Source organism: Rhincodon typus, chromosome 13, assembly GCF_021869965.1.
Source record: "Rhincodon typus isolate 14 chromosome 13, sRhiTyp1.1, whole genome shotgun sequence".
Classification (NCBI taxonomy): domain Eukaryota; kingdom Metazoa; phylum Chordata; class Chondrichthyes; order Orectolobiformes; family Rhincodontidae; genus Rhincodon; species Rhincodon typus.
The window spans coordinates 29621285-29640656 of NC_063344.1; the positions used below are offsets into that span (position 1 = coordinate 29621285).

Sequence of the window (19372 nt, forward strand, 5' to 3'; positions counted from 1 at the left end):
GGCCAAATAGGCTGGAGCAATTTTCCCTGGAGCATCAGAGGCTGAAGGGTGACCTTCTCAAGATTTATAAAATCATGAGGGGCATGGATATGGTGAATAGTCAAGATCTTTTCCTCAGGGTAGGGAAGTCCAAAATTAGAGGGCATAGGTTTAAGGTGAGAGCGGAAAGATTTAAAAGGGACCTAAAGGGTAATGTCTATGGAATGAACTACCAGAGGAAGTGGTGAAGGCTGGTAGAAATGCAACATTTAAAAGGCATCTGGATGGATATATGAATAGGAAGGATTTAGAGGGATACCGGCCAAATGTTGGCAAATGGGTCTAGATTAATCTAAGATATCTGTTCAGTATGGACAAGTTGGAATGAAGGGTCTGTTTCTGTGTTGTACATCTCTATGACTCTAAATACAAAAGGTCAGCCTAGAGGGGTAGCAAGTAATTATACGGCCAGTAGAATTGTGGCCTTCATGCTAGGAAGTTGGAGTTTAAAAATAGGGAAGCCTTGTTACAATTGAGGCTGCACCCTGGAATACTATACACAATTTTCATCCCCTTAAATCATATTTTTTTAATATAAAGAGTGACGCACTTGCATTGGAGGCAGTTCAAAAAGAGACTCACTGGGATGGAAGGGTTGAGTTATCAAGAACAGCTAAATATGTTAGTCCTTTTGTTCATTATCTAGAAGCATGAGGGGTGATCTTGTTGAAATATGCAACATTCTGAGGGGGCCTAACTGGGTAGATGTTGAAAAAATGTTTCCTTTTGTAGGTGAATCTTGATCTAGGAATCATCTTTATTGAATAAAAACCAAAATGATTTGGATAAGAATATAGAAGGCATGATTTGTACATTTGTGGACAACACCAAAATTGGTGGCATAGTAGACAGCAAAGAAGATTTTCTAAGATTACAAAGGGATCTTGATCAAATGGGTCAATGGGCTGAAAAAAGGCAGATGGAGTTCAATCTGGATAAATGCAAGGTATTGCATTTTTGTACAACAAATGAGGGTAAGACTTATACAATTGATGGTAGGGCCTTGGGTACTGTTGTAGAACAGAGGGACCTAGGGGCACAGGTACATAATTCTTCGAGGTTTAGGTCACAAATAGACAGAGTGGTTAAAAAGGTGTTTGGCATGCTTGCCTTCATTGCTCAGTCCACTGAGTATAGGAGTTGGAAAGTCATGTGGAGGCTGTACAGGAAACTGGCGAGTCCTCTTCTGGAATACTATGTCCAATTCTGGTTGCCCAGTTATAGGAAGGATGTTATCAAGCTGGAGAGAGTTCAGAAGAGATGTTACCAGGATGTTGCCAGGTATGGAAGTTTTGAGTTATAAAGAAAGGCTGGAACTCACTGGAGTGTAGGAGGTTGAGAGGTGACCTAATAGGAGTTTATAAAATAATGATGGGTATAAATAGAGTTGATGGTAGTTGTCTTTTTCCTAGGATGGGGGATTTCAAGACTAGCAGGCATATTTTTAAGGTGAGAGGAGAGAGATTTTAAAAAGGCATGAGGCAATTTTATTTTGTTTCCACAGAGGGTGGTTCGCATGTGGAAATGAACTTCCTGAAGAAGTGGTGGATGCGGCTACAACTACAATGTTTAAAAGACATTTGGATAAGTACATGAATAGGGATATGGGCCAGGAGCAGGCAGGTGGGACTAGTTCAGTTTGGCATTACGGTCGGCACAGACTGGTTGGACCGAAGAGTCATACAACACGAAAACAGACCCTATGACAACTAGCTTTTCAAGAACGGGAATGGCTACCAATTTCATGGCAGCAATGGTAATACTTATTTACAAAGATCATTTTAAAACCAGGCTACTTTTCTCAGTATTCTAGAATTATCTATAATTTCCAGATCAGTACTCACAGAAATGATGTTTTTTGTTTTACTAAGAACTTAAATTTACCTACTAGAAAGTAATACTATTTGTAAATTATCACATTTATGCTATATTGAACTACCTTTACATATTAGTAACAGATTGAAATGTACATGTTTGCATGCAAGTAGGTATTTGTTTCACATGACTACTCTTGTTTTGAATGTCAAGTACAGCACTAAGTGGTCCTCTAATTTAACAAAATAATGGATAATTCCAGCACATTCTAAACTACAGTAGGCTATACAGACTATTTTAGCATGAGTGCACTTTTACAGGTTTCAGTGTTATATATTTAAGGATAAAACCTGTTACATTGTTCATTAAAGTATTAATAAAGACTACACTTTCTATTATGTGTGCAAAAACAGATTTATGCAACTTTTTTGAACTCCATTCATTCACATATTGGAAATAATTCTAAGAAATCAAAGATCTAGTTTCAAAGTACAAATTAACTGCAATACTGAATGACAAAAAATGAATGTTTGTAATTTTTAGAAAACTAAACCCTATTGTATCCCCATGAATTGAGAAATATGAAGAATGTATTGCCTTTTATCACATTTTGCCCCACCCCACAAACAATACAAAATCCAAAACAGTCAACTCTTACCAGTTGCCTGTTAGATTTCAAAATCTGAAGTCATGCATGCGATGGGAGAGAGGAAAGGAAAAAAACAGTAGAAAAACCAAAATTTCAAGCAGAAATAGTGCTCATTTAATGCTGAATAATATTTGCAAGCATTTAGAAAAATGTATCAATTACAAAGCTATCAACGTAACAAATTACAACACTTCATTCTATCCCATGTTGCACCTTCTAAAAAGAGAAAAAATGACTGGTTAAGGCCTCATCATATTTTTGGACAATTCCAACATGTGTTATAACTGATGAATTATTGGTTCAAATTCTCCAACTATAGTATCTGATGCTGTTATTTATGAACTGGATAGCATTTCAATTAGACTAGCCAGCCTTACCCCAGTTTTCAGAACCAAACCTTTAGCTATTTCTACTGAAGTTAAAGGTAAAAACTTGCCATAGTCTCAGAAAACCATAGGGCTGTTCCCTCAGAGAGAGGCAACTGGTGGTAAGTTTAACTGGAGGCTCACCACACCTCAGGCAAGGGGCAAAGTTGAAAAACCTGAACATTCATGGTAACCTCAGCAGGTGTAGGAATTGAACCCACACAGCTGGTGTCACTCTGCATCACAAACCAGCCTTCCAGCCAAGTGAGCTAACTGAACTCCATTACTTCTGACATTACATTGATGTTGAATCCTCTTAAATGTTAAGTCATTTCAAACACAATTTACATTATATATGATATGGCATACTTCATCTGAATGCTATAAAGGTAACATGATTTCAGTCATTTATTCTATTCAGAATGTAAGCAATGATGGAAATTCTAAAAGATGTACAGTTCCCAGCTTTTCTTCATACTTTAAAATCAAATAAACTTTATTTGCTATGATTGAACAAAGAAAGGCTTCAGAGAATGTTAGTTTTAACAAAAAGAAGTCCTACCTGACCATTCCCCATCATGGATGCATCATCTCCCCTCAGAAGATAAGAACCAAAGAAAAATATAAAGGCATGACAAAATCCTAGCAGTGTCCAATACAGAAATCTTTTGAGGGACAAGACCTCATTTCTGCTAATCTCTCTGTAAAAATAGAAAATTTCAATGAGGTTATACAAAATAGCAAGAATGATTTCAGTTAATTGTCTGCCCAAATATGGCATCTTGCCGAGACCTGAAGCATATTTTAACTTATTCACTATTTGAAATTCAGATCAATACAACTATTTCAACTGAAATTCATCTGAGTGGGCAAATTAATGGCAGATGCAGTATAAGTTGGGTAAATGTGAGGTTATTCACTTCAGAAGCAAAAACAAGGCAGATTACTACCTGAATGGCTGTAAATTGGGAGAGGGGAGTGTGCAGCTGGGCTGTCCTTGTGCACTAGTCGCTGAAGATAAGCATTCAGGTGCAGCAGGCGGTAAAGAAGGCAAATGGTATGTTGGCCTTCATTGCGAGAGGTTTTGAGTACAGGAGCAAGAATGTGTTGTAGTTAAAGAGGGCCTTGGAGAGGCCACACCTAGACTATTGTATGCAGTTTTGGTCTCCTTTTCTGCGGAATTATGCTCTTGCTCTCAAGGGAGTGCAGTGAAGGTTTACCAGGCTGATTCCGGGCAAGGCGGGAGTGACACATGAGCAGAGATCGACTAGATTAGGATTGTTTTTGCTGGAGTTCAGGCGAATGAGAGGTGATCTCATAGAGACTTATAAAATTCTAACAGGACTAGGACAGGGTAGATGCACGGAGGATGCTCCCACAACCAGAGATCACAGTCTGAGGATTCAGGGTAGACTATTTAGGACGGAGATGAGGAGACAAGTGAGCCTGTGGAATTCATTACCACAGGAAGTAGTTAATGCCAAAACACTGAATGTATTCAAGAGGTGGCTAGATATAGCAATTGGGGCGAATGGGATCAAAGGTTAAGGGGAGAAACCAGGATCAGGCTATTGAGTTGGATGATCAGCCATGATCGTGATGAATGGTGGAACAGGTTCAAAGGGCCAAATGGTCTCCTCTTGCTCCTAGCTTCTATGTTTCTATGGTTCTGTTCTGGTTCCCAGGTTGAAATGACCTGTTTACTTACCCCTGTCTGAATACACTTCATTGGTTCCTAATTTGAATTGAAGCAATCGCTTTCTTTCAGCATGTGGAAAAGGTGCAAAAAAAGCTATATTCAAATTCAACCTACTTGTACAATGATGGCTTGCTCTGGAGTATGTGAGGCTGCACATCTTGTTCAAACAAACTGTACATGAGGATGGGTAAGGAAGTGAAGCAAATGTTGTACAATGTCAGGTAAGCACCGTCATACAACGTCTGTAAGAAAAATAAATAAATGTAGTGCTCTGCAGCTAGGAACTCGTACGTACATACATTACATCCATTCCTGCTATCCAGAACAAAACAAGGACTTGTAGAAAAAATACACTACAGTTGAATGCTAAGGAGGTTCAACTTTAACTGAGGAAAGCATTGTCTTCAGGATGACTAGTAGGAGAATGCTTCATATGCATAAAAAACCTGACATATCAGAATCCTAACATTTCAGAAATGAGGAACAATATAGATATATTACATAAACACAAAAATGCCTTTCACATCTTTGAAATGTCCCAAAACACTTCACATTCTATGAATTGGTTATTAAGTGAGCAGCTTAATGAAGATTAGGAAAAGAATTCCAGAAATCATCATCCAGATAGCTGAAGGTATATCCGGCAAATGGTGGAGTGATGGGTGCTGGCAGTGTCCTATGAGGGCCAATTGTAGGAATGCAGATTCTGTGCAGAATTGCAGGACTAAAGGAGGTTACATAGATGGGAAGGGCAAGGCTATGTTGGAATTTGAAAGCAAATTAAATTTAAAAAGTTCATGCATTCATAAATCGGTAGCCAATGTGGGTCAGTGAGCACGCAGGCCTGATTGGCGAATGGAGCTTAATGCAAGCCAGAATAGAGATAGTGGATCAAAAGGCAGCGACCAAGTTTCCATCCCAATAGTGGGTTGGTCTCAAAATGCTCCAATGAAACACATTGGGACATTCAGCTATGTTAAAGATGGTTATATATACACAAGTATGTTGTTTATGTAATATAGCTATTGTAACCTTCATTTATGATCAATGTTGTATGAAAGCAAAAATAGATGTTTGAAGAGTAATCTCAAAGCAGATGATGGATTTAAATGATCTAACTGCTATGCTGAAAGGAGCAAAAATGGAGTTTGGGATTCCTATTATAATCTTTGAAAATTCGTCAGAATCTAGAAGGATCCCAGTAGGTTGGAAAATTGCAAGCACAACCGTTTTATTCAAGGAAGGAGGGAGGCAGAAAGCAGGAAGTTCTAGACAAGTTAGCCTAATACTTATAATAGTAATGGATTCTAATACATTTCCTATGATCCTAACAGGATATTTAGAAAATCACGACGAGACAGAGCCAACATGGCACTGTCAAAGGGAAATCATACTTATTGTCATGGAAGTGCCCAACACTGATTAGATGTCCCACAGGATTGGGTATTTGAATTAAGGGGAAGGACGATGACTATATTGTATTTGATTACTGTAACACAAAACGTATAAAAATGTCGTATATCTTTGTAAAAAAAAAAAAAAAAAGGGTGTGTCATTGATCTATCTTCCAAAGCCAGATGTGGGGAAGATCCTTTGCCCCACTCCCTGCAAAAACTGGCTTCTGCTTGAATAAACATCTTCATTTGCCTGAATGCTGCCTACCTCCTGTATCTTTGTCCCATGTTGGGGAAAAACGCACCTACACTTATCTAGAATTTTTTTGTCAGAGTAACAGTCATGATGGTGGATGTGGTGTACTTGAATTTCAAAAAGATACTTGATAAGGTACCACAAAGATTGCCGCACAAGATAAAGCACACGGTGTAGAGGTCAACCTAGTAACATCAATAAATTATTGGTAAGTTAACAGGAAGCAGGGAATAGGGATAAAGGATCTTTTTTGGATTAGCAAGCTATTATTATTAGAGAACCACGAACATAATTGCTAGGTCTATAACTTTTTATAATCTACATCAATGATTTGGAGAGGGGACTGAAGATGTGGTAGCTAAATTTGCTGATGGCTCAAGATAGGAAGGAAGCAAGCTGTCGAGAGGAGGTAGTGCATCTGCAAACAGATACAGACCAGTTCTGTGTATCAGCGAAAATCTACTAGGTGGAATGTAACATGGTAGGAGCATATTCATTTTGGCAGGAAGAATATAAAAGTAGTGAAAACAGGGTGCAGAACTTGGTGATAGATAAATCTGGATGGCCAGGTACATGAATCAGAGTTAGTATACAGGCGCAGCAAGTGATCAAAAAAGCAAATGAAATGTGATCATCTTTATTCCATTCTCTTTCAATATAAGTTGGGAAGTTTTAGTGCAGCTGTACAGAGGCATTGCTGAGACATACCTGGAGTGCTGAGTACAGTTTTGGTTTACTTATTAGAACAAGTAGATAAAATTGGTTCAGAAACAGAGAAGGTTCACTTGATTTATTCTTGGGATGAAGGACTTATGAAAAATGGTGTGGAAAAATTAGGCCTAAATCAAATAAGAGAGGTGATCTTATTGAAACCCAAGATCACGAGGGGACTGGATAAGCTGGAAGCTGTTTTCTGTTATGGGAAGACACTAAACTTAGGGCACATTGCTTAAGAATAAGAGGTCTCCTTTTTTCTTAAAAAAGTGTTAGAGAGGAGAGGAAACATTTTGTCTCAGTGTCATTAGACAGTAGACTTCTCTTCCCTAGAAGGTAGTGGAGGCTGGGTCTTTAAACTTATTCAAGGTAGAGTTAGATAGATTTTTGACAGGTAATGAGGCAAGGGTTACGTGCTGCAGACAGGAAAGTAGAGCTGAGACAAGCCATGACCAACCAGATAGCCGTGATCTTACAAAATGGCTGGGCAGGTTCAAAAAGGGCCAAATAATTTACTCCAGCTCTAAGTCCTATGCTCTTTTGTTCCTATAACCAAAAGTGCAGCCATCTGGTTGTGTCATGGACAATTGTTAAGAAAAATGTTTCCAGATATTTAAATTGTTAATCCAATTAGCAAGCTACAATTTCACAGAGCCTCAACAAGCTTTGCATAAACTGTGTGTAGTATCATTCAAGCTTTGCCATGAAATAAATAAGCTCACCAGTCACATATCAGGAGTACCTGTAGTAATACAGGAGTTACTAATTCTACAGTTACTTTCTTGAATTGTCTCTGGCCTCTACACAAAAGTATATAGCCACATGTACATAAAAATTCATTTGTAAATATGTATATATTATCCTGGGTTAAGAAATTGAAGTTCATTCCAAAAACACCCTCGGATGAAAACTGTAACAAATGCAATTGAAATCCAGAATACCCTGCCACCAAAAATACGATTTACACTTTGAATAACCTGCTCCTATCTTCAGAAGCTTGAATACCCACTAAATGACAACTGCAAGAAGTAGATCATAAGCAGAAAGAGTTAATAAAGTCTTGTCTCAAAATCATTAATTCATGAAAGGTAATGTTTACCTGCTGCGAAAACAAACAGAAGAACTGATACAAAAACTGAGGCGTAATAAAACAGACATTCTAGGGGGAAAAGAAAAGAACATGGGTTTGGTTAGTTTTGTTTTTAATATGGTATCAGACACCTTTGAAAAATAATACATATTATGTAGGCATATGAAATATTTCAAAATTCACATATCTAAATTTTGATTCTGTTCAGCTCCTGAAGTTAGATTAACTTTCTGCAGAAATTTTTTTTTAAAGCTCTCTTGTTGACACAGTCGAGCAGTATTTTGCCCATATCAGCACAATAAGCACTGACCAATCCAAACGGAGCTGGAACAATGTCCACGTAGCCCTTTGTCAACAAAGGGTGAAAAAGTATTGCTTCACCTTCCTGATTGCAACTTTTCATGAATAGTATAGAAATGGGCAAAAACATGAGTATCGGTGGGGCAGCATTCTCTTCCAAACAGCCTGTTGACATTTAACATCTCCATTCACAGACTAAGCATTTGGACACAGCCGAATATTCATGATTCAGTTGATATCACTCTAGCTTCAAAGTCAGACATTTGAGAGTTCAAAATCCACTCCAGAGCCTCATACATCGAAGTCAAAGAGCAATACCCCAGTGAGGAACCACTACATTGTGGGTTGAGAAGTTAAACTGAAACCCAGCCAATTCTCTCAGCCGAGTGTAAAAGGTCATGTGGTATTGTTTTGAACAGAAATAGCAGAGTTATTTCCAGCATCCTGGCTAAATCTTACCCCTCAACCAACATTATAGAAATCAATTGTATAGCTATTATAATAATATTGCTAGGTGTAAAGATCTCGCTCTGTGCAAACTGGCTGCTGCATTTTTTACATTACAGTAGTGGCAGCTTGTGTCATGTAAAACAAGTGTTAAATATTAGCTGGAGTGGCTCAGGAGTCACACAATCTCTGCCAGATTTGCTGCAGTGGGCTAAGGTGTACGATTCACTGGCTTCTCTTTTTCCTGGGGCCCTTTTCTCAGCCAGTTGAGCTTTTCATTTCCGCTCGCTCTTCCAAAGCCCTTTCAAACAGTCAGTCTCCATAGGTCACAGCTATCAGAGACATTGCTGCTGCCATGCCAATGTCCATTATCTTCAGTATCCAGTACAACAGTGACTAAACATCAAAAATACTTAACTAATAAGTGCTCTCCTAGTTATAGAAGGGACTTTAGAAATGTAAGCTTTATGTATATAAAACTGCACACAGAACATCAGAAGTTAGGAGAAAAGGAGAAGAAAGGAAAGAAAAAAGTAGAGAAAAATGTTTTGTTAATTAGCAGGTAAAATTAAAAATGTAAACAAAATCACCCATGGCATTCTTTTAAAAATCATCCAGACAACGTACCTTATAAAAAAAGTACTGTACAAGATGTGATATTCTAATGTAATACAAGTGGCCATGGACAAAGAGTAACTTAGCAAGGAATCTGAATCTTGCTATTGCATAGTCACTATTTCTCACTGCTTGCCTTCCTTCTTTGCCCATAATACCTGTGGACAGAAAATATTAAGACCGCATAAAGGTGGTATTTTTAAGTTAAAATTCTTAAACTTTTAAATTGGTTACAATAACCAGTTAACAAAATATGCAATGTATGTTTTTAAATAAAGTTTGTGTAAAATTGTAAAATGTAAAACTTTAAACACAACAAAATACAAGATACCAAGGCACTTCATAATGAAGACAAATCACACACTCAGCACACATTGAGAGAAATGTTATAAAAAGGTCTTAGTCATGCTAAGTGGTGGATTTTGTGCTGGCTTTGCAATTGAAGAGACTCCTGGCTTATAGTCTCTGCCATTAACGAATGAGTGCAGGAGTGGAAAAAAGTGTTGCAATGTAATCCAGAGTGAGAAGTGCCGGATATTGAATGAATTAAATGTTGTACAAACTTTGTCTCAACTTGAGAATCAGCAAACACTCAATTCACCTCCAATTAGAGGGTATGGATCAGTTCAATTGTCTATTACAGATGTTAGTTCACAATCCACGTAATTATCTCGTGCGCACAAAATAATGCTACAATTTAGTTTTAGATAGGGGTTTACTAATCAAAGTTCAAAGGAACTACTGGAGAATTTCTGCATTTTTCTCTGTGCTTCTGTTGATTGGCAGGAAGCTCAAATCTTGCTTAAAACATGGCACAGCCCCATTTACTGGCTTATTCAAGAAATAATGGTAATATTGCACAGCCAATTATATAACGTTAAGTACTACAAAATAGTTTTTATCAAATATCCATGGAAAAAAAAGAACAGAAATGGTTACAATTTTGAGACAAATATACTTCATATACATCACATACATATACTACAACCAAGAACATTCCAATTAATTTATCAACAGAAGTCCAGATACTATGTGATGCATCATAGCTCACTTTCAGCCAATATCCTTCAGAACTGTTGACCCCACTACAATCCTGCTCATTCACATGACCCACAGTTGTAACATACAAACAACTGGCAAGTTTGCTTTACATACAGTACCTATGCCGATATTTGCTTCCATTATCATGCTGACATCATTTGCACCATCACCAATTGCTAAGGTAATAGGCTTGGCTGGTGATGTCTTTAAAAGCCTGACTACCTGAAAATATACAAAACCAATAACAGAGTTTAAGTCACAAAGTTCAAGGTACAAGACAAAGTACATAAAGAATTACACAGACATAGAAGCAAGATTTCAAAACATTAATGTGAAAAATCTGACGTTAGATTCTTTTTCTGTTAAACGCTCTCAATGGATGTTTGAACATAACAGAAGTAAGCAGACAGTGCAGCTATAACTCGAATATGGTAGTTATTTGTATGCAACACTGGAGGGTAACTGCCTCTGATTTGCCTCTATGGGCAAATGCATGAAGAAGTGAAGTTGCAGAGGTTGCATTTAAGATGGCTGACATGTCACAGTCTAAAACAGAGGTCATAATGATTTTATTCCTGAACCGCACAGTATATTGTTTATGTTGTGACAAAGCTATCCAAAGGAAGACAGATTTTGCATGCTGAAATCGACTTCTGTGAAAAACACTTTTCCAAAGACTAGTAAAATAGCTCTCAACTGACTTGTTGTGTCAAAACCTGCCATGCAAAACACACTCTCAATTATGGGGAAGATACTTTCATGAGCTAATTAGCTCACTGGATTCAGACACAGCCTCTTTGTGGTAAAATTACAAAAAGTTACTTTGTAAGCACCACCAGCACAATCAGACATTAGGAAACGCACAATGTAACGGTTGTCTGCATTTCTTCAGATTTTTTGATATTTCCCATCACCTCAATATGTGCAGTCTTTAATGAGGATTGACAGCTTGCTGGGTACAATTACTTGTGACATGGCAATCACTTCGATGTAAAATCATCCTCAGCACAAACTCAACCCAAGTCAACCATTACTGGATAGAATCATAAAATTCTTACAGCATAGAATGAGGTTATGCAGCCCTATCTATCCATGCTAACCCTGCAAAAGCAATTCAGCTAGTCCATTCTCCAGTCTTTTCCTGTGTGCTCATGTTTGAGGAGACTAATCCAATATTCTTGTGAAAACCAGAAGCAAATGTGCTTTCTCTACCCTCTCCAGTAGTGCATTCCAGATCCTAATCATTTTCTACATTTCTTTTTCTCCAGTGTTCCTAGTTCTTTTGCTAACTACCTTATATTGGTATCCTTTGGTTCTCCAGACATTTGTCAATGGGAAAAGATTTACCATATCTACTCTACTGGGACCCCTCATGATTTTGAGCACTTCTATCAAATCCCCTCTGATCTCCAAAAAAAACCCCAGTTTTTCTAACTTATAGATGCAGCTGAAGTTTCTCACACTTGGAAACAAACTTGCAAATCTTTTCTGCATTCCTCTAGAGTTATCATAGCTTTCCTGAAGAATAAACACATTTCACTGAGGAAGAACCAGTGTTTTGTACTTGTTTTGCTTTTGTCCTTGAGGCTCTATAAATGTAGGCATCCAATTACTTGGTCAACTTTTTGGTAAAAACTTTTCACTGAGCCCTTTGTGTTCACAGCAAACAAAAAATTCAATGACATATTGTTCAAAAGTGCATCATGTCTTCATTCTGACTTTCAAGAAAACTCCCTCCCTAAATTATGAAATAATGTCTGTGAAGAAGAGACTGCATCACATATGCACCTGACTAAACTTGTAATCACTAACCCCTTGACTGACATACAAAGTTCTAGCAGTGATCTCCAATCAGATACAAGGTGCAATTCTTTTCACTAATCTGAGAAAACAGAGGAATTGTTATTCAAGAATTGGAATAAAACAGCAACTTCTTGGTCTGCTCTTTTAAACATATTAACAATTAGATTATACAGCCCGTCATGGAGTACTAGAACAAAAATAAAACCAAATAGTGAATGAAAACATAAAAAAGTAAAGAGACACTTATGAAACCAAAATAACATTGGGATAGTTTCATGGCCTGATCTGATAGGAAATGCATTTGCTGCTACATTGAGCCATCAAGGGAACTGAACTTTAGACACTGGTATTTTCATCAGATAGAATAAATTAGTTTCTATTTCACTAAAAATTTACTTGAGGAAAAGAGCATTTGAGAACTTTTGGCCTCTATTATCATACTACAACACAATTTAATGTCAAAGCAATACAACAACTGCACGAGTAGATTTGATTTCTTTTATTCCAACTGTACTTTGGAGTATTCAACATACTTTTGCTTTTTGCAGAGGTGCCATTCGGCAACATAACACAGCACTGCAGTTTTTGCAAATTTCCATGAACAATTCTTCATGTCCCCTGAGCGCAAGTGAAAGGCTGGTTCCATCGACAACCAAGCCATGTTGAATCACATGATCATGTTTTATCCTGTAATCATAACATACTTGTTAAAATATTACACAGCTTTATGAATCTTTTGCGTAGTTAACGTGTATATGTACATCAGATGAAGCATTACCTGTGTTAACGTATTTCACAAAGGTGTGTAAGGTTTAATTGAGTTCAAAGTAGAATTTTATTTTCTTTGTAGAAGCTTACTTCAAAAGTTATAGACCCACATGAATGGATTGATCACATATCTTCTATTCATTTGCATAAAAGACTGCACTTATGACCCAGTAGGGTGACCAATTTATCCCATTATATGTTGGAGAGATCTACTTTACTACAATAGTTGCTGCTTCTTTAACCAGAAGTGCCTTTTGACATATATTCAAATTTTGGCAGTTAATTGGTTCATAGATTAGAACAAGCACCTAAACATGGAAAATTACACCAATACATTTCCTTTTTTTCATATTACTAAATAAAAACTGAAAGAACTGCAGATGCTATAAATTAGGAACAAAAACAGAAGTTGCTGGAAAAGCTCAGCGGGTCTGGCAGCATCTATGAAAAAAAAACAGAGTTAACGTTTCGGGTCTGGTGACCTTTCCTCAGAATCTGGAATTCTAGTTGTTAACAATAACCTGTCAAACTCCTTTTGAAACATGTCAAGGTTGCTTATTGTACCTCATGCTGGTACTCTGTTCTGTTTACTTATCACCCACTGCCTTAATTAAGTATTTCTTCTGCACTTCTTATTTGGCTACGCTTGATGACATCCAGGAGCATGCGCACTAGCAATGATATCTCTCATTAATATATTAAAGTGAGAAATGCCTTACAAATACCAAAAAGAAATAAACCTCCAACAAAATTTACCCAAAACCAATTGCCTTTTCACTCTTCCTCAGTTCAGACCCGAAACTTTGACTCTGTTTTTTCCCTTCACAAATGCTGCCAGACTAGCTGAGCTTTTCCAGCAACTTTGTTTTTGTTCTCACTTCCTGTTAGCTGTTTCACTTACAACAGCCAAGTGAAAAGACAATTGGTTTTGGGTAAATTGTTGGAGGTGATTATAAAGGATAGAATTTATGGACACTTAGAGAGGAAAAAATTGATTAGGGATAGTCAGCATGGTTTTGTGAGAGGAAAATTATGTCTCACAAACTTGATTGAGTTTTTGAGGAAGTTACCAAAAAGATTGATGATGGCAGGGCAGTTGACTTTGTTTATTTGGATCTTAGTAAATCCTTTGACAAGGTTCTGCTTGGTAGACTAATTAGTAAAGTTAGGTCACATGGGATTCAGGGTGAGCTTGCCAATTGGATACATAATTGGCTTAACAGCAGGAGACAGAGTAATAGTGGAGGGCTGCTTTTCGGACTAGAGGCCTGTAACCAGCGGTGTTCCACAAGGATCAGTTCTGGGTCCTCTTTGTTTGTCGTTTATATCAATGATTTGGATGAGAATATAGATGGCATGGTTAGTGCATTTATGGACGACAACGAAATTGGCGGCATTGTAGACAGTGAAGAAGGTTTTCTAAGATTACAAAGGGATCTTGATCAAATGATCAATGGGCTAAAAAATGGCAGATGGAGTTCAATTTGGATAAATGAGGGGCATTGCATTTTGATACAACAAACGAGGGTACGGATTAAACAATTAATGGTACGGCCTAGTTGTAGAACAGAGGGATCTAGGGGTGCAGGTACATAATTATTTGAAGTTTGTGTGACATTTAGACAGAATGGTTAAAGGGGGGTTTGGCATGCTTGCCTTCATTGTTCAGTCCTTTGAGTTCAGGAGTTGGGAAGTCATGTTGTGGTTGTACAGGACATTGGTGAGTGCTCTTCTGGAATACCATGTCCAATTCTGGTCACCCTGTTATAGGAAAGATATTATCAAGCTGAGGAGGGTTCAGAAGAGATGTTACCAGGATGTTGCCGGGTATGGAAGTTTTGAATTATAAAGAAAGGCTGGATAAACTGGGACATTTTCCACTGGAGCGTAGGAGGACGAGAGGCGACCTGAAAGAAGTTTATAAGATAATGACAGGTATAGATAGAGTTAATGGTAGAGTTAGACTATGGAGCACAATTTTTTAAGGTGAGAGGAGAGAGATTTTAAAAAGACGTGAGTTAGTTTGTGTGTGGAATGAACTTCCTGAAGAAGTGGTGGATGTGGGTACAATTAGAACGTTTAAAAGACATTTCATAGATAAATGAACAGGAAACATGTCCGCTATGGCCTTCCCCCGCCAACACTATCCAAAGCGGTATACTTATTATTGAGGGGAACAGCCGCAGGGGATCCCTGCACTGTCTGCCTATTCCCTTTCTCCTTCCTGACAGTCACCCAGTTACCTTTTTCCTGTACCCTGGGTGTGACCACCTCCTTGTAACTCCTCTCTGTCACCCCATCAGCTTCCCGAATAATCCGGAGTTCATCCAGCTCCAGCTCCAGCTCCCTAACGCGGTTTGAGAGGAGCTGGAATTGGGTGCACTTCTCGCAGGTGAAGTCAGTGACCCTTACCTCCCACATCCTGCAAGAGGAGCATGGTTGGTGTGGACTTGTTGGGCCGAAGGGCCTGTTTCCACATTGTAGTGATTCTAAAGGTTTGGAGGGATACAGGCCAGAAGCAGGCAGGTGGGACTAGTATAGTTTGGAATTATGTTCGGCATGGACTGGTTGGACCCAAGGGACTGGTTCCTTGCTGTATGACTGATTCTATAACTTCTTTGTCACCAAGTAAGAGACCAACCAATCATTTACCTACACAGGATCCCTACATTTCCCTTATCCACCAAGCCACAAAGAACCCTGCAACATACCGACTGCTTATTAATACCTCCCTTCCCATCTTCCCTGATGCCCTCCCTGAATTCACCAGCACCATGGATTTACCACAGTTCCCTTGAACACATTCATATGAAACAGCATCATTAGTCTGTCCCTATATTCCTCCCCTATCCACATACTATCCCATGACAATATTATTTGAAGACTGGGGTTCAGGTTCCACTGGAGTACTGTCAAGCCCTAGCTCTAGGGCCCCACAGCCTTTGACTTTTCCTGTGAGAATGTCCAATAAGCACCTTGACAATGGTCCTGGATGAATGACAATTTCTTCCAGTTAAACGGCAGGAAAACAAAGGTCACTGCCTTCAGGCCGATCGCAAAATCTGTACTCATCACTGAATCTGTCCTTCTTCCAGTCGCTGCCTTCATTTTGACATGCAAACTCTATGTCCCATATGATCCATATTGAGGGTTTGCTCCTATATACTCTCTTGAGATTGCCTGCCTCTGTTAACATCTAACATCTGCCCCGACCTTAGCCCAGCTGTTAACAAAATCCTTATCCATACCTTTAACATAACCTTTAACCTAAAAGCAATTATGTTCATACTATCTTGTTCTGTATTTGATTCTCAACTCTCCAAAAACACATCCAAAATTCAGCAGTTTGTATCCTATCTTTCACCGATCACACCTCCATTTTTTAATTTAGTTTCAATTGGCATTGAATGGAAAGCTGGTTTAACTATTGCAGTTGTTAGCCTTAAGCAGAATTTTTTCAAAGGAATCACTGGAACTGCAACTTAATTAAGAACCAGCAGGATCAAGGTCCTGATTAAGTCATTCAGAAAGGCCTTGTGTTAGAAGAGTGTATCTATATAGCTATATTAACGTGACTTAGCACTGAATGAGTAGAATTGAAAACTTCAAGTAGTTAAACAAAGGAAGGCTCTTGGTTGCTTTTCTCTAAATCCTTTTCAGCCTTCACGAATTGATATCTACTCTGCTGGAGAAGGGGGTGATGGTTAATTGATAAACAATGGTGAGTGATTAAGGTTTATTCTATTCCCAAAGCTCAAAATAGTCTATTTTGAGCAAAAGATGAGCGGGAGAGAATAAAAGCTATGGATTGAGATGATAGCCTCACAGCAGGTAGGCCAATCGGCAGTGTGAACTCACAAACCATGTGATGTGGGTGCAAGGATAGCAGCTGATTGGCGAGTAGGACTGGTGAGTTTTTAAAGTAAAGTAAGGTCTTTAGTTTGTGCTTAGGTCTAATGTCTTTTGTTCTCACTTAACTGAGCTGGTTAAATAGAAGGTTGATACAGGTGTAAAAAAATTACAACAGTGTCAAGAGCAGGGATGCTAGGGTAATTAATAAATAAGTTAAACAAGATACAATAATGATCAAAGATGAATGTGTGTTCATGCTGCAAGAAGGGACAGGAGAACACAAAGGTGATCCAGAGTAAACACATATGTACTAAATTATCACAGTTCGAAAAACCTCAGATACAAGTTGAGGAACTATTGTACAAGTTTCAGACATTGTGCCACATCAGAGAGGGGGCAAGCTTCTGGCCATCTTGCCCCAGGCAGTAGTTGCACCCATCAGGTTAGGAATCAAATATGGTCTGTGATCAGGAAGGGAGGGTGCAAATGCAGTGAAGCAAGTATCGGGACTCAGAAAGCAGTGTTTGAGAATCCTTAACACCTGCAACAAGAGCCACGTGCACAAAAGATTGGATTGTAGGGAGGACGAGCAAATTGACCACATCATTGTGGTACATACAGGGAGTCATTCAAGTTGGGCGTGGAGGGGTATGGAAGTAGGAACGTGTAGTTATAGGGGACAGCATAATTAGGGGGATAGTTACTATTCTCTGCAGCTGTGAGCATGATTCTCAAATGCTATGTTATCTGCACAGTGCTGGGGTTAATGACATCCCCTTGGGGCTGGAAAGGTGTAATGAGTGTTTAGTTGTCATTGTCCAAGATGACACTAACAACATTGATACGACTTGAAAGAATGTTTTTCTTTATTTATTTATGGGACGTGGGTGTCACCTGCTGGCCAGCATTTATTGCCAGCCCCTTGTTGCTGTTGAGAAGGTAATGGTGAGCTGCCTTCTTAAATTGCTGCAGTCCATGTGGCGTAGTTAGACTCACAATGCCCTTAGGGAGGAAGTTCCAGGATTTTGACCCAAAGACAGTGGAGGAATGGCAATATTTCCAAGTCATAATTGTGAGTGGCTTGGAGGGAGACTTGCAGGTGGTGGCATTCCCTTGTCCTTCTATGCAAAAGTAATTGTGAGCTTGGAAGGTGCTGTCTAAGGATCTTTGGCTAATTTCTACTGAAAGCTGAACACTAGGGAGCTAAATTAGAAATTCAAACCAAAACCTGGCAAACTGTCATATGGGAAATAAGGTCAATGAGTTAAACATTGGTGTGAGGAATGGGTTTCAGTTGATGTACCGTGGGCATCAATACTTGGGTAGAAGGGCATTACTCTGGTGGGACAGGCTTCATTTGAATTAAGCTGGCACCACTGTCCATGCAAATTGAAGAAGTTGGGCTGTTAAGATAACGTTAAACCAAATAGAGGAATGGGGGTTCAGAAAGGGGATATGTATGCTTACAAAGCAAAAGGATGTAGCAGCTTGCAGGGCAGCTATTCAGGTAATGATACCCAGAGTGCGACAGGAAAAGACAGTATATCAACATAGAAAGGCAGCAAACGTTGGGGGGAAGAAATTGTAAAAAGGCAAGATTAATCGTTCTTTACTTAAATTCAAGTAGTACTCAGAATAAAATAAATTAATAAATTGTCTAGATTTGGATTGCTTCATAAGAACAGTATAGCAGACTTAAAACATTAATGTAGTTTCTCTCTCTGCAAATGCTACCATGCCTGTTGAATTTTTCCCGCACCTTCTGTTCTTATTGCCAACAAAAATATGTTGTGGATTTGAGCAGTAATTGTGCTATTTTGGATGTGGTAATGAACAACGATGCAAATTTAGTAAATGATCTCAGGAGTAAAAGATCCTCTAGGAAACAACAACTATCACATAGTGAAAATTAGTATTGAGAGTTTGACAGTGAGAATCTTGGCTTGGAAACAACTGCGCTAAATAGAAATGAAAATAATTAGAAAGGAATGAGGCAGAATTGGTTGGAGTGGTCTGGGAAAGATGGTTGACAAACAGTGACAAAAGCTTTAGGTAAGTAGTTATGACTCTCAAAAACATTTCACAGTAAGGAAGGAGGAATTTAACAAGATGATAAACTGACCATAATTGATCAAGGAAGTAAGGCTAGTATTAAATTGAAAGAAAAAAATAACGTGGCAAAAGGTTATTGGTAAACCATAGGACTTAGAACGTTTTGAAGAACAAAAAAATGTAGTGGCTGTAACGAGGTCGGCCAAGGTGAATCACAGAATAGGAGTTTCCTGATTGGGGCTGTTAACCTGGTCCTATCAGGGAGCCCTGGCTGACAAAAAGAACAGGAGTGTCAGACATAGTAGGAACTGCAGATGCTGGAGAATCCGAGACAACAAGGTGCGGGGCTGGATGAACACAGCAGGCCAAGCAGCATCATAGGAGCAGAGAGGCTGACGTTTCAGGCCTAGACCCTTCATCAGAAAAGGGGGAGGGGAAGGGGGTTCTGAAATAAATAGGGAGAGAGTGGGAGG

The 19372-nt window shown here is 38.7% G+C and overlaps 1 protein-coding gene across 1 annotated transcript in view; it reads right to left on the reverse strand.

Moving 5' to 3' along the window:
- The window catches only part of atp11b (ATPase phospholipid transporting 11B (putative)), a 55378-nt gene that overhangs the window by 17012 nt on the left and 18994 nt on the right, over positions 1-19372 (reverse strand). Inside the window, exons 8-13 of the mRNA XM_048604576.1 lie at positions 12761-12914; positions 10544-10646; positions 9396-9541; positions 8031-8090; positions 4682-4809; positions 3431-3569 (exon numbers count right to left, since the gene is read on the reverse strand). Of these exons, the coding sequence (XP_048460533.1) occupies positions 3431-3569; positions 4682-4809; positions 8031-8090; positions 9396-9541; positions 10544-10646; positions 12761-12914 (730 nt within the window). The remainder of the gene's footprint in view (positions 1-3430; positions 3570-4681; positions 4810-8030; positions 8091-9395; positions 9542-10543; positions 10647-12760; positions 12915-19372) is intronic.